General features: G+C 42.9%; 1 protein-coding gene across 1 annotated transcript in view; it reads right to left on the minus strand.

The window, feature by feature from the left end:
* Positions 1 to 16609, minus strand: part of DNAH11 (dynein axonemal heavy chain 11) — a 3435931-nt gene that overhangs the window by 2499584 nt on the left and 919738 nt on the right. Inside the window, exons 16-17 of the mRNA XM_086939827.1 lie at positions 8739 to 9071; positions 40 to 294 (exon numbers count right to left, since the gene is read on the minus strand). Coding sequence (XP_086795953.1) covers positions 40 to 294; positions 8739 to 9071 — 588 coding nt within the window. The remainder of the gene's footprint in view (positions 1 to 39; positions 295 to 8738; positions 9072 to 16609) is intronic.

Genomic DNA, 16609 nt, shown 5'->3' on the forward strand with positions numbered 1-16609 from the left:
AAACACCACCTAGCAACTCAATAAAATTGGATTTCTTGCCTGCTCTTTGAATTGCTCCAAGGTTGGTGGGCGCTCAGGCACACCCTCGTCAGCATGTGCTTCAATCTCTTCTGAAGACAGCACATGACCATATAACAGAAATTGTCTCATGAACTCAACACGGTCATCTGCCCAGAGGTATGAATAGGTGCTGAAGGAATCCTTATATTCAATAGCCTTGCTGATAACGGAAGACAGTCTATCCATAATTTCTTGACGGATCTCAGACAGATCAGCCATGCAGTCCATGTCACTCTAGACATTGAGAGGTAAACATAATTATTAAAAAAATTAAAATAAAACATTTATACTGCCAAGTGAATATAACAACAAAATTACTTCAATACATTTATTTAATTAATTTTCAATATGTTGGACCTGGCCTTCTCTGTAGGGTCATTCCAAACTTGTCTTTCACCCTCTACTTTTTGCTGAATTTATTATTCTAGCACAAGGTCTCTGTGCACTTTTACCACTGCTAACCAGTGCTAAAGTGCTTGTGCTCTCTTCTTAGAACATGGTCAAATTGGCTTATACCAAATTATTTAATGTAAATGTTAGTCCTTTGTAGAGCAGTATACCATATACCCAGGGCCTGTAAACCAAATGCTACCAATAGGCCTGCAGCACTTATTGTGCCACCCACTTCACTAAGTAAAAACATGTCCCAGGCCTGCCATTTTCTTTTTAAGGAGTTTTATATAGCACAAACTTGACCCGGTAGCGGGTATCAGAGCCCTTTACTTAGCACCAGTTGCATTACATGAGGACAAACATTCATTTTTGTTAGGCACGGGGAGATTAAGTGATTTGCCCAGAATCACAGGATGTTTAGCGTCATTGCTGAGACTCCAACCTGGTTCCCCAGATTAGAGGTTGACCGCCCTAGCCATTAGGCCAACCCCTCTCCCCCGCTGCCATGTCGATCAGATATTTAAACCCCCTTGCCAAGTCATAAACTACCCTTTTATTGCATACAAGTCACCCCTAAGGTAGACCCTAGGTTAGACATGTACTTTTAAGGTTTACATGTACTAGCAGTGAATAACTTCTAAATATGTTTTTTACTACTGTGAGGCCTCCCCTCTCATAAGACATTTTTTTACATTAATAAGCTGTAAATACTAATAGGGACTAGGCAGTTATGCCATGTTTGGTACCAATGAAATTATAATGATAAACCCTCTGTATTGGCAAAGCCAGGTTTTCTCACTACAATTGTGAAAATGCCACTTTTATAAAGTTGCCATTTTACTGCCCTTTGTGCCTGCAGTCTGTCTAGGTTCACATGACTGACAGACCTTCTGAATTCCTCCCAGACAGTCACATAATAGAGGGATTAGGTGTGCCTCAATGGGCTATTTGCTGGCAGGAAGGACCTGTGCTCTGCCTTCACACAAATGGCCTAACAACCCTTTATTGTCACTGAAGTTAGCTAGTTCCATGCACTTCAAAGAACATTTCCATAAGCTTCTCCCACCTTCTAGAAGAAGGGCACCAGGGTATACAAGTAGGACCTTCAGACCCACTCTTCAGTTCACTACTGGATCTGCGAAAGGACTGTCAGAGGACTTCATGCTGCTGTGACCTGCTGTGCGCTCTGCCAGACTGCTGTGTACCTGGAAGGACTGCTTTGCTCCCTGGAACCTCCCTTCACCCTTTGTAGGCCAGCTCTGCAGTTGGGCCCTGCATCTTCACCTGCACCCAGGATTGCCGGAAGTGAATCCAAGGGCTTGTTTGCTGGCCTCCTGCCACAGGGACAAAAAAGGCTCTCGCTATCTTGAACCCACACCTGGACCCAGCATGAGTGAGTTCTGAACCACAAAGAGGTGTTCCATCAGTCCTGTACTCAACCCAACTTTTCAAAGTTTAACAGGAGTAAAATACACTTTGTGTAGGAATTTAAAATTAATAATTTTCAGATTGCAGTTGGATGTAAGAATGTGTAGTTGCGCGCAACAGTATTTCTAATCTGCAAAGTCAATGGGGTAGGCGAGCTCTGCAGCCCACTTATGCAATGCTTTATTACGAGCCAGAGTGTAACCTGCTTGTGCCACATTGTATAACTTAGTAATTGGATGGCGATGAGTAGTGCTGGTAAACTGTAACTGCAGGGCAGCAAGAGTGCGGGGGGGTGTTTATCAGAAAATTGCGGATACAATTTACTCGAATGGCACGAAGGTGAAATATGAATACCATCATTGGGATACCGTCTTTATAAGTAGTACATTTCTACAGCGTCATGAATTTACCATTTGGGTAGATATTCCCCATAGTATGTAGGCCTGTCTTGGAGAGGATTTGCTGCACTTTGTCCTCCTGCATTACCGAGATCGCAAGGGGAGTGTTGGCGTGTATAGCAGAAGTTTCCCTGCCCTCCTAGCCAATCTCACCAAGTTGCCATTGTAGCATGTAATGTGTTGATTTCTTTGCGTGACATTCCCTCTCGTTTAGTTTGCAGAATGTCACAAAATGGGCTTGGATAGGCACCATCATACTATATTGCTACGTGTGGGATAAAGTCATGTATTGCATACCAATAATATGCAAAATGTGCCTGTGAACACAGGTAGTAAAGGTATAAATCAGGTGTGTTGAATTACCCCCATCATAGAGCAATGTCAGGGTATCCCAGCTACCTCCGAGTTGCTTGCCTTGATCAAGAGTGTCTGAAGCCTCCTGAAAAAATGCATCTGTAAAACAATGGGTATATTCACAAACAAATATAAATATTTAGGCAAGACTACCATCTTGAGAACTGCTAATCTGTCCACAAGGGACAATGGCAACATGGACCAAAAAGCTACTTGGTCCTCCAGCCCGGACACAGCTCTGCCATAATGCCCCCAGAACACCCGGTCGAGATTTTGGGGGATCAACACCCCTAAATATTTAACTGGGTTGGTGTTCCATATTAATAGGAATTCAACCGAACATTGTTGAGTACTGGGCGCAAGTGGAATTATACAAATTTTGCTGACTTTATAGACACCCCGAAATAGTATTTAAATGTAGTATATATTCTCGAATCACTGGTGAGAGATGCACATGAGGGTCTCTAACATGGAGGACATTATTGTCTTCATAAAGAGAGATATTGATCGGCCTCAATTGAAACTGTATGGTCCATGTGGCATTCCACTGTCTAATAATGCACGCCAGTGTGGTAGCAAACAATAAGGGTGACTGGGGGCCCATTTGATATGTGACCGTTGGTCTGCACCTCGGTTTATTGGTACACACATACAGGTCATAATGACAAACAGACTCCCAGGCTATAGGGTCAAATGCCTTGGTGGCATCAAGGAGTACAGCTGCCAGCTGTAGGGAAGGACCAACTTGATGCAAGAGAACGAAGACAGTACACAAATTGTGTGCTGTAGATCGGGAGGGAATAAAGCCAGATTGGTCTGGTAGGACCAGATTAGATATCAGAAGTTGGAGACACATGGACAAATGTTTTGCTAATATTTTATTGTCTATGTTTATTAGCAACAGCGGTCTATAGATTCACACTGTTCCAGTGTATTTTCTGACTTCAATTGGGTCACAATCAAAGCCTCTCGACGTGAGGGGGAAAACAGCTGGTCCTGATAGGCCTCCTCACATACAGCATGCAAATAAAGAGTGAGTAGTTCAATGTATTCCTTATATAAATTCCTCAGTAAGGCCACGAGCCTTGGAATTTACCATCAGGGAGCCAACACATTGAATCCTTGACATCACCAATTGTAATAGGTTGCAGGAGGGATTCCCATTCACCTGGGGAAAGCCAAGTCAGAGCCACATCTCCGAGGTACACAGCGAGTTCATCCAGAGTTGCAGATTTATGGGTGCCATGCACTGCAATATAGAAGGACCAAATGACGTACAGCACGGAGGATTTATCATAGTGTACCCGTGCATCCGCATCTAATATTTTAACAATATATTCCGCACTCTTTGGGATCCTCAACTTTTCAGCCAAGCTACAACCAGGTCTTCCACCCTCCCCAAAACCCCGAGCCAACTGGTGCTTAGACAAATTCTCTGTCTCGTGAGTCACCTGATCGTGAAACTTCGTAAGATGTTCTTTTATAGCAGAAAGAGTATTTGGTTTATGGTGGGATTCATAATCTCTCTCCAGAGAGTGATGTGTAGTTTCTGTCTTGTGTAGTTGAGTGTGTATTAATTTTAACATACCAGTTTGGGTGGTGATACAAACACCCCCTAATAATGACCTTGAATGCCTCCCAGAGAGTGACCTTCCTAGACACAATCCCAGTATTTTTTAAAACAATTCCATTACTGCCCCACGGACTTCCTCTCTAAATAACGCATTCAGCAACTCTGTTGCTTGAAAATGACATGTAAATGTAATGGGGCAACATTGGGCAGTATGCGGGGCAACAACACATGTGGGTGGTCAGATAGTGTTTTAGGCATGTGTTTTACCTCATCTACTCATGGACACATCTCATGTTATAACAATCAACAGTCTAGTCTAGACCATGTTCCATGCACTGATGATGTAGTTGTGCCCTCTCTGTCTGGGGTTCCGTAGGTGCCACATATCTACCATGCCATAATCATCCATCCCCTCCCGGATCACATGTGCAGACTGTATCCTGTGCCAATCAGACAATACAGACCTATCCACCACAGAGTCAAGGTACATGTTCAAATGACCATCTCAAAGGACAGAGACTGGGGCCATATCATGTAAGTGTGAAAAAATCAGGGTCATCTATATTTGGCGCATGTGTTGACCAATGTGATGGGAATATTGTAGAGTGATCCTTGAACTATCACTATATGCCCTTGTTTATCCACAAAGGAGTGTGTAGCTATGAAAGGGATGCCTAATTCCACTAATATTAATACACCCCTAGAATGTGAGGAGTATGACTGACCATCTAGCTCCTACTGACTTGTTTGTGAGGCATGTGAAGTGCATCTCCTGGAGGAGCTCAATCTGTATGTCATGTCAATCCATGTAGTTTAGGACAAGTCCGATTTTGCAGGGATCAATCAGCCCATGGATATTTTAAGTGAGCAGGGACACTTTACCTCAGAGTTTGGCCATTGTGTGTCTTTAATGACGGAGGCTGCTGACAAACGGAACTATGGCAGCATGTACTGTATAAATTGTTAGGTGATGAAGGCAAAACATGCATAATTAAAAAAGAAACAGTCCCAAAACTTCCCCTAACCTCTTCAGCACAAAGTACTTGATAAAGACATTCCCTAGTACAACAGCCAAAAACAAATAATAAAAAATATCGTAGAAAACAAAAAAACATAACTTCTACCATCCCTTGAGAGGTTTTCTGGATCTCAGTATCCCTCCAGATGGATGGAGGGTGCTGGGTCAAAAGAAGAACATGCCCCACCATCCCACAAAGCGTGGAGGCAAGCAATCAGCATTGGTCTCCTATGCTTGGAGTGCACAGTTCTCAGTGAAACTGATTCCAGACAGGCAAGAGTTATTTATTGCCCTATTGTGTAGCATGTCTCTCATGTGGCAATTTACACAGCATTCTCATCCGAGTCTGCTGATGGCCGATCACACTTCTGTGGCAAGAGGGATTTAAAAAAGTCTCTAGCAGCATTTGGAGTCATAAAGATGGTTTGTTGCCCTTCATAGTCGATTCGGAATCATTCAGGCCATAACATGGCATATTGGATATCAGCCTTTTGTAACAGTCTTAAGTGGAAGGAACTCTCGGCAGACAGTTTGGACCACCATCATAAAGTCAGGGTAAAATGCAACTTTATTGCCTTGATAGTTTACATCTTTCATGTCTCTCCCTAGTCAGACAAAAGAATCTCTATCTCAATAGTTGAATAGTTTCTCAATGATTTGGCATAGTGGCGCAACCGGTGATGCCGTGCCATAAGAAAACAATGGACTCTCTCCACACTCAGGAGTTGGGAGAGATTATCCGCACCAAAGATGGAAGTCAACATTGTTTTGACATAAAGCTCCATCTTGCCCATGTTCCTTGATTCAGGTACCCCAGTAATGCAAAAGTTGTTTAGGCACGAGCAAGTCTTCAAGTCTTTTTTCTTCGCTTGAATCACAGCCAGTACCTTTCTCCATGTTGAGACATTTTGTGGCAACAGTCTGCAATTCATCCTCTGTCTTTGAAATTCGCTGCTCAGCCTCCATGTGGCTTGAGGACTGTTCATATAATTTTGACAACATGTGATCCATTCAGATATTCAAAGCATCTATTTTCACATCAATCGACTGGAGGCTGCTCTGCGTTGCCATTTATGTAGTTTGCAGGGTGTGGGGGTATCTCCTGGGATCGAGATGTCTGCTCATAAATTAATGGGACGTGTCCATCTTTCCCTTGCTGGCCCTCAATGTTGGCATGTGACTATTTGAGTGCATGCACCCTCTGCCATCAACTCAGTCCCAGGGGCCACCAAATATAGTTATCATGAATCATGGTCACTCTCACCACAAAGCACTTACCGCACATATGTTATGTAATACAAGGCCACTGAGTCGCGCCCAACGTGGTCGAACCACTGGCCACCCTACTCAGCAGATGTCAAGCCATTCGTGCCCAACAATGGTGCAGCCAATGCGGGAGTCCAGGGCACCAGGCAAACAGACATGTGGTTCGCACTTCCCCAAGCATTTTTTCATGGATTCCCAGGCTTCCCACTGCTGCAGCCTTAGTGTACATGCAGTGCAGACAGGATCATATTGAAGGCTCACCTCAGTGCAGACAGGATCACAGTGAAGGCCCACTTCAGTGCCAGACAACCAAGGGACGCACCTTCCACTCTTACCAGAGGTATAAGATGGGGCTAAAGGACGTGCCGTGGGAGTGCAGAAATATGGCACAAGGGCATGCCAGCACGAGAGTAAAGGCGTAGTAAGGAGTTCTAGTGAAAAGGCCATGTGATGGCCGACATGATCAGGGGATTAATTAAAGGCCAGGACTCCCACAGTGGCAGCCACAGTCACAAGCGGGAAGACCGTGTCTCCAACGTGGTCCTTCACTGTCTTTGGAGGCCTACATCAGCAATAGCGGACCCACAACCCTCCACTCCAGCATGCACAGTTTGCTATGGATCATGAGTCTGTGTTGCTGAAATATCTAGGAGCCAACAGTCAGGATTTATCCGGGTAAACCATTCATTCTACAGGGCCATGAACAGCAGCACACATCTGGCCCCTTCCCGTCCCAGAGCCGTTACCGCCTCACTTCAACAGTCCCTATGTATGCATCAAATTCAGGTGCCGCGGACTTTGCAGCTCCCACCACGGTGTCACTCCAAGGCTCTCGCTCTAACATTCTAATGGTCTTGGGGTACACACAGAGCCACAACGAAAGTGAGACACTCAGTCAACAATCACCAGTAGGCTCTTGCAATACCAGGTGGCTTGGCCTACTTCCTTCCTCGTCAGTGCAGAATGTACAGCATCCAACACCGGCTGCTAGTACTTTATACTGTCATGCAGCACTATGAGGGGTCCTAAAATGGTGCATTTGCATTGGCACCTTCTTCTAGATGTTTTAGCAGGCTATTCATCTGTGCAGGATGACAGATGGCAGGATAAATTGTGGATTTTGTCGACCAATCCGCAGAGCTCTTCCATAATGCGGCCATCTTGACATGGGCTCTCTGGCACCTCCCTAACACAGGCTAATATAGTGACTTTTTGTGGTTCACCCTGTAAAGGAATTGCAGCTGTTGCTTGATCAGGGCTCACATTCCCAGTCAATGAACAACCCAATTTCTCACACCACATATTTGGTAAAGCCATGATAATACGATTTACATCCAAAGATCATTACATTAAATAGTTAGCAACTCTTGTGGAACTATTTTCACATGTCTGACAGCATTTTGCAAAATACCCACTTCATAAATGACATTTTGTATTGAGTTTTACCTATGACTTCATCATAGTTCAATTGCATAGAACTGAGAACAAAGTATTATATGTGGCGTAATTGCATGGTATTTGCATACATTGATGACTTACAACAATATCCTCAACCTTACACTTGTTTATTGCATGCATGGGGAACCTTGCAATAATCTAGACTGAGGACAAATAGATAATATGGGGCTGAAAGGTATACGTTTACTTTTGTGAAAAGGCTCTGAGTCAAAATGTTTGGGTGGTAACCTAATCAGTTAGACCATAGTGTGTGTGGCTCCTTTACCTAACTCCAGCTACAGATAGGGCCTCTTTGAGTATGAGTTTGCTGGAGCTGCATGCAGTGTGATGTGACTATTTAGGCCAATGGTGTTTTGAGAGGACTTTCTTTTGCTCTCACCTGGTGATTACTGTCCCGCTGCAATCAAGAGGACTGTAGACCTAGGGCTTAAAGAGATGATGCGCATAGTTGGTCCTTAAGTGACAGCCATATGGTCTTTGAAAGATCCTGTTCTTCATTTCAACTTAGAATGCATTCTACCTCATGCACCTTAACTAACCCCTGGCACTTGCTGCACAACAAATGTCAGCATACATGCACAATACCAGGCTGAGCCTTCAGTTTTTTTAATGGTGATAATCTACAATGGATCCCATGCTGAATACAAATGAATGAAGTTTTGGAATGATTATTTTGTATGTTTCATGCAGCTTTGTAATCCTTTGCAAATGAAGGCAAAATAATGCATTATATATCTATACATACATTTATACTCAATTTATTCAGACAACTAATGAATGCATCACGTACCTGATAATTTTCCACACCTAGGTGTTCTGCGACTCGTTTAACTTTTGCAGACATTTTGAAAATATCTTCCAAAATCTCCTCTAAAAGATCATAAAAGCTATCTCCAGCTTCCTTTTCTAGGGAAGGTTTAAATATAATTTCATGAGAATTGAGAATCATCTGCACCTCAAATAGAGAAGCTGGTTTTACACTTGCATCAGTGTTCACCAAAAGAAAGTTCAAGGAGCAGAATATGGTGTTGAACAATCCATCGATCACAATATCATCAACGTATTCTACATAGATCTTCTGGCCCTCTATTGTAGACCCAGCTTTGAGGAGCGTCAAGTTCTCCTGAAAAAAAACACAATGGTTAAACCTTATACAGATCCAACAATATTCAATAGCCAAGTTTTACAATCAGTCAATATGTTCAATTATAAGTGCACATGTAAAAGTAAATATTCGATTAAGGTTCCTATGGTTTTAAAATAGGTCTTTAAGAAGCTTGATATATAAATGAATTGGAGAAAAATTAGTTTGGTGGACTTAACTATAGACAAGTCATACATAGGTGCACGGAAAGTGGCATTCCGTCCCCACTAATCCAAAAATGTGATTAATACATGAGGATAATGTCATACAGATACAGGAGTTAAAATGGCAGAATTTCCATAAGATGTGTGTCAAGGACTGGGTGTCGTGGCACTGATGAAAGTGCTGCCCATTCTGGAAGCCACAATTTCTGTCCCAGTTGGCACATAATTTAAGTTTTGGATGACAGTGCATGAGAACACAAGGAAATAAAAGCAAAAGGAGTACAAATATTTAGGTGCTTTTCCCAATTACAGGGACAACTCTTGCAAGGCTGAAGTTTGGATCTGGGTAAGAGCAGGACTGCAGTAGAGCTGGAGTAAGGTCAAAACTAGAGAAGAGCTGGAGATGCCAGGCCGGGAGTAGAGCAGGCGCTGGCAGGCCTGGAGCAGAGCTGGACAGGTACTTTCCCTTCTGAGCTCCATGTTTCCTGAAAATTATGAGGATGAGGGATTATAGGAACTGGCTGTAAATAATTTGAATCAAATGACAACCATTACTGATTCTTTACTATCAATATATCGGCAAAAGGATGGGTTTTCAGTGGCACAATTGACAACTGTGGTTTAGCTCCTGACAGTTCCAGGATTGGCTGATCATGTTATATGGAGTATGCCAGTTAGCTTTCTAGGCTACTGTTTTCTTCTTGAATCATTTTAAAAGTAATCCGGGTCAGAACTAGTTACAGCTACTAAATTTGCAAGAGAACTCTTATAACTCTGTAACAAATGGTCAAGCTGTAATGGGAACGAATTATCTCCAATTGAAGCCCCAAAATCTGAAACTTTTCCAGTTTTCAACAAAGATGTGGAAACGTTTACTATAACCTCAGCCAGTCACATCAGTTTGCAATCTCTGCATAATACTAGAGTCCAACCTCAAACTTGATAACCTAATCCCCCACATAATCAAGTACTGTTTTATCAAGACTAGAATGCTCTGGCTTTCTTTGCCATTATTGGTTATAATCACGGTAATTATTATTATTATTATTTATAAATTTATAAAGCGCCTGGTGACCCGTAGGCATCCCCGCGCTATAGAATTGTAAGAACCAGGAGGAGGAAGGGCCGGAGAACTATTTGGGGAATAAAGAGGTTTTTAGTTTTCTTCGGAATAGGGCGTGACAGGGTTCCAGACGCAGATTGCGGGGGAGTGCGTTCCAACCTGCAGAGGCTTTGACCGAGAAGCGACGTCCACCGGTCCGAGCCTTCTTAAATTTTGGGACGATGGCCAGATGTTCATCGTCAGAACGCAGTGTTCTTGGGGCTTTGTATGGGGCGACTAGGTCTTTCAGGGCGGCTGGGCCGGCACCATTGATGAGTTTATGGCTGGTGCACATGGCTTTAAACTCCACTCGCTGGCGAACCGGAAGCCAGTGCAGAGCCTTGAGGGCCGGTTTGGCAGAGGCTCTGGGAGGAAGGTTCATGATGAGCCTTGCCGCAGCATTTTGTGCACGTTGGAGTTTGGCCAAGGTGAAATCCGGGGCGCCGAGGTAGACGGCGTTGCTGTAGTCAATCCGGGCTAAAATGAGCCCTTGAACCAGGAGTTTCCTGGAAAGGGGGGGAAGGAGGGGGAGAATTTTGCGGATTGACCGCAGAAGGCCAAAACATGTTCCAGCGGTCTTGGTTGCCTGGGTCTTCATGGTGAGGGTCGGTTCCAGCCAGACACCTAGCGTTTTGATTTCTGTCTTTGGTGTGGGTATCTCACCAAAGGCGTCCGGCCAAACCGAGGGAGGGATGGAGGACCATTTGTTGCCCAGAAGCATAACCTCGGTTTTTGCACCGTTTAGCTTCAGGGAGGATTCGCACATCCAGGTGTAAATGTCCTGGAGACAGTTCAGCAGGTTGTCTGGGTGTTCATCTAGCTGGGAGAGAGAGACGACAAGTTGGGTGTCGTCAGCGTAGTTTACTATTTTTATCCCGTAGGGGGTCACGACGTCTTCCAGGGGGGCCATATAGACATTAAACAGGGTGGGACTAAGCGACGACCCCTGGGGAACTCCACAAGTGAGTGGTAGGGGGTCTGAGCGAGAGTTGCCGTCCCGCCCCGTAACAAACACATTTGTGCAATCCAGACTGGATTTTGACTATCCTGCATACTCTAGGTCTCCTGAAGAAATCTACAAAAATTGTAAACTCCTTGGTCAGAACAATTTTGAACCTCAGATAATTTCATGAGGTTTCCAGCCGCTAGATCTTATTTACTGCTACCAATATAGAAGTGCATTATGCTAAAATGTGTAAACTATATCCTGGCCTAAGCTCCGTTTTTCTTTTTTTAACCAAAAAAATTACAAAAATATTTTCCCCTTTAGATCCTTATGAGCATGCACCAAGAATAACTTAGTGATGGCCCTCTCCAAGTATACCACATGGGGTGGGATGGCCTTTATAGTGCAAAGTTCAGGCCTCTGGAAGAAGATTCCTCTCAAATAAGTATTTTCACTCAATTATTGAAGTTCTGGAAAGTCCTATTCCCTGGAGGCTTATGATCTAGTTACATTTATGTTCTTTGTCACTAGGTACTTGTAGGTGCTCCAAAATAAATGAATTAACAAACACTGTGGAATCAGAAAGAGCCAACATAAAAAAAATATATATATATTGAGTGGTCTTCTATACATTTGTTAGAGAAAATTCCTATGCATAACTTTAACCATATTGGAAATCATACTTTGTACAGATGTTCATCTAATATGAGCCTTATATCGCCTTGAGAAAGTCTTTGTAAGACGAAACACGTGCCCGCAAGCCGTGTGCTGGGAACTTATACTGGATTCAAATTTTGGAATAAAAGAATATCAAGACTCAATACATGTTTTGGATCTCTATGTTTGTCTAAAGTTGCTGTTGTTGTCCCTGCATCTTAAGCAAATAGGGACATATATACCCATAATTGTGATTGAAGGTTACAAAACCATTAACTAATATGAGGTGTGCTGTCCAAGTCCTTTGTTTTTCTGTCTAATGATGCACACTCCGTGTGTAAGTAACACCGTTGGGTAGTTGGTGTTGAGGGACAATAGAACACCCTAATTTAGACTTATATGAATAATACTTATATATTTCATGTATAAATCACAGCTGTTTCTTCCGAATGAGCGGACGTTTCCCTATGCGGGAACACTACTACCCACTTCTTTGATGATGTAAAAAACCAATGCAAGATCACTCAGTTTATTGGAATTTTGAGCTATTTTCTGGTTATTTGGTATATGAATGTTATCCACATATTATTAATGTGTCTCATTGTTCTTAGGACCTGAATTAGAATTCGGCGGACGGGTTACTCCATCACAACGGTGACAGATATCCCATCCACTGAAATATAAATCCCATTACATCTTATGAGATTTATATTTAAGCGGATAGGATATTCATCACCATCCGCCAAGCTTTAAATCAGGCCTTAAGTCATCTTCAACTCTCCAGAGGAAATACTTAGAATGACTGACTTTTGAAGGCTGCACCTTCTGGGGTATCGTATTAACCAACTAATCGGCCTTAGGTGGACTATGCCCAGAAGTAGATCTTTTTCTTTTAAGTAGCTCAGGCTAACATATATAACTACTTCTTCAGTATGGTCAGACTTGGAACAGTAACCAGATGTCACCGTGCAATGCTCAATACAGAAGGTGTAACTCATAATTATGGTCCTGGATACCCAATTATTATATGTGTTGTAGTGTACAAGCCAAGGCAGTCCAAAAATCACAGGATGAAAAGATGTAGCAATGACATTTAGTGAGACTATTATCTTGTCGTCCCTCAATGTTATTCATAAGGGCTTTTGTTTGGAAATCTACAGCACCTGAAGCTATCCGCTTACCATTCCCTGTTTTTACCAAGTCTGCTGTTTGCGCTCTGGCCTGATAGATATATATGCCAGGACAGTAATTACGAAGTCAAGAAGGACTGGCACTTGCAGACAGTGCCCAAAACTCAATTGAGTAAATACACTAGGAGACATAGTGTAGAAGCATAATAGGTCTTTGCTAACCACAATAGAGAGGGCTCTAAGTGAAAACTGCAAGGAACTTCTTCGGCTGATAACCTTTCCCTAGTGTTTCCAGTTTCCATGGCCCACATGCATCATTCATTTTTGGAGTCACAAACGGTGCGATTCCTTAAAATCGGCCGTTTGCGATTCCAAAAATGCTTTTTGGAATGCATCACGCATTTTTTGAAATCGCAACATTTTTGCGATTTCCAAAAATGCGATTGCTTTTAAGAAATCGCAAATTTGCGATTTCTTAAAAGCAATGCATGAATACTTTTGAAATTGCGAATTCGCAATTAGAGGGACAAATTTACCGAGTAGTTGAACTACTCGGTAAATTTGCAAAAAGTGTTATTAACACAGAAAACCCATTTTAAAAGCATTCATGTTACGGACACACATGTCCTTAGGACATGTGTGTGTGCAACATGATGCGAAAAATACATTTCAGGGGTGCAGGGGGGGTTCATTTGAACCCCCCTCACCACCCTTGAAATGCAATCAGGATTTGCGATTTTGAAATTGCGAATTCGCAATTCCCATTCATTCCTATGGGCCTTTTGGCCCATAGGAATGAATGGGAATTGCGAATTCGCAATTTCAAAATCGCATTTTTTATGCGATTCGGTAGAAATAGCGATTTCTACCGAATTGCAAAAATATTTAAAAAATAATCATGCATAGGCTTTTGCGATTTCTAAATTGCGAATCGCTTTTTATCGCAAATTTGAAATCGCAAAAGCCGAGATTGATGCATGTGGGCCTATATGTTTTATAAACGGAGAGGCAGTTAGATCAAGGACTTTGGTTAATGTGGATCAGGGTAGCCTGAGACCGTAGCTTTTTGGCTCATTCATTTTCCTTTTGTGGTTTTCTTTCATTGTTTTTATCATCGGTCTGTGAAATTAATGCAGACAACTGAATCAAACTAAATGGGCATCCTTGATTTTTTTCGCGGTCTCTTCCAAGAAGGGTCACCCAAGTGCATTCAGCCAAAGTAGTCTCTGTGGCTACTTGCTTCAATAGGTAGTGTTTTATTTTTTTTAATTTTTTTAACTCTTTTTTATTAAACTTTGCTCATCATACAGTAAAGACAGTATTCAAAGCAATTGTTCAGTGTACACTTTAAGCAGAGCAGACTACATCAAATACGTGTCACTGACAGTCAGTAGAAAAAGCTTTTGTGGCTTTCAGAAATGTCAAGCCCCCACAGGTAATACACAGAAATGTCTAGTTACCCTCTTCTCTACCTACACCAACCCCCACATACTCAATAACATTTGTAAGTATGCCAGTTGCCCCACACCTTTTCCCATTTCCTAAGACAGTCCCTGCTTTGGTAAAATACTTGCTTCATCTGCTGGCACCAATCCATGTCAGACCCCAGTCTTCAACTCGAGGGGGGTCATCACTTTGCCCCAAGCTCATGCTATGCTATGCTTGGCCACTTCCCGTCGCAACAACCAGACAAATATCCTGGTGTCTTGGCCATTCCGACTCACCGGTAATAGTCAAAAGTAGTAATTTTGCATATAGGGGAACCACTCAATTGAGCACCTGAACCATTTTCCGTACCACCTCTGCTTAGAAGAGTTGTATTACCAGGAATACCAAGAGGGTGTGAAAATAGGTGCCCTCTTGCCCACAGCCTCACAGACATAGTGCTGATTCACCTCTACCTATCTTGTGGAGAAGCACTCTAGAATAGTATGATCTATGCAGGATCCAAAGTTGTACTAGCTTACAGCAAGCTTGTATCGCCACTTCCCTTAGGCTTTACAAAAGCTCTGCCCAGTCATCTTTTTCTAATGTCCCAATGTCTCTTTCCCAGGCCTCTCTCAGTGCCATTATTGGGTATGCCAGTTTGCCACTGTCAGCAAACACTCAATCATTAGCCACCTCCAACTGTGTGGTCCAATAGTACTTAAGTATGTTGGGGACGGGGTGTGGCTTGGAGCCACCTGTAATGCCCGCACTCCAGCGAAGCTACAGACCAACTAGAATGGCAGCCCTAAAATCCGCATATTGATCCATACCTGCACGGGGCAAAAGAGGCAGAGATCAACCCTGATTCCCCCAATCTACAATGATATCGACTCGGAGGCTGTAGGAAGCTGACGCAGAAGCTCAGAGCAGTGTTCGGAACCAGGAACCGATGAAGTTGCACCCACAGCACCGAGGGACATGGCTGAGAGAAAGGTGAGTGGCTGCCGGAGTCAATCCCGGGACAACGGGACTCTCCGGAAGGAGAACATAGTCGGACACGTGGACGTCTGTGTGAAGACAGGGTGCTCTGGGACGTGAAGACAGCCACCTGGGATGTGAAAGCAGAGAGGGAAAGGGCAGATGCAGCAGCGAGAGCCCCGTGACGGAGCGCAACAGAGAGTGGACAAAGCAGGAACCACGTGTCGGATCAGGGCAAGGCCTGAGCCCAGGCAGGGAGCAGATTCCCAGCGCCCGAATTGCTAAGGAGTGAAAAACATAAAGGTACATTGACCGGGGTAATCAAACTCAGGAGTAGACTTTAAATCTTGCCCGGCTGGGAGCAGTATAAAAGGCACAAAGACAGGTTAAAGTGTTATTGGGTGAGTGGACTGGCTCACCGGACAGACATCTAATAGGAGTAGTTGATATCTGAGCAGAAAGTAGTGGGCTCACCAAAATCTACAGCCTGAAGACCATTGGGAGGGCTCTAAAAAGACAAATGTAAATGAGTGTGTATTCAAATTCAAATTCAGAGCAAGCTTTATTCGATTTCATGTAAAATCATAAAAGCACATATTATAGAAAAACTATTTTCAGCCTATACAATCGAGAAAAAAAGCCAGTATACAGATAGTTAATTTACAATTAAATATTTTGGTCACTAAGTTAAAATGTTTCAAAACAACGATAATTTCTAAAAAAGCAATGTTAGATGAAAGCAATTTATGTTAGTTAAAAAGCGTCACATTGTGTTCCGAAATTTGATCGGTAATTTTAAAAAGCTGGCTACTGCGAAGATAACATGCTCTTCTGCTAATTTTTACAGCTTTATATAAGCTGCAAGACAGGTCCGTATCCCCCAGTTTTTAAGAATAGGTAATAAAAAGGCCCTTCGTGGTGCATGATAAAATTTACGAAACAAAACACAATGTATATTTGATTGATAGGACCAATCATCACAGGGGCAAACAAGGTTATCCATTGACCAGTTATTGGTTAAAGGAAAAGTAATTAGACGGAAAAAGGTACCTAGCCTGAAGCGGGTTAGCAGCATGCGGGCATACAGGCTTGCTACAACAATAAGATACTTT

The sequence above is a fragment of the Lissotriton vulgaris genome, chromosome 10 (genome assembly GCF_964263255.1).
Source record: "Lissotriton vulgaris chromosome 10, aLisVul1.2, whole genome shotgun sequence".
Lineage (NCBI taxonomy): Eukaryota > Metazoa > Chordata > Amphibia > Caudata > Salamandridae > Lissotriton > Lissotriton vulgaris.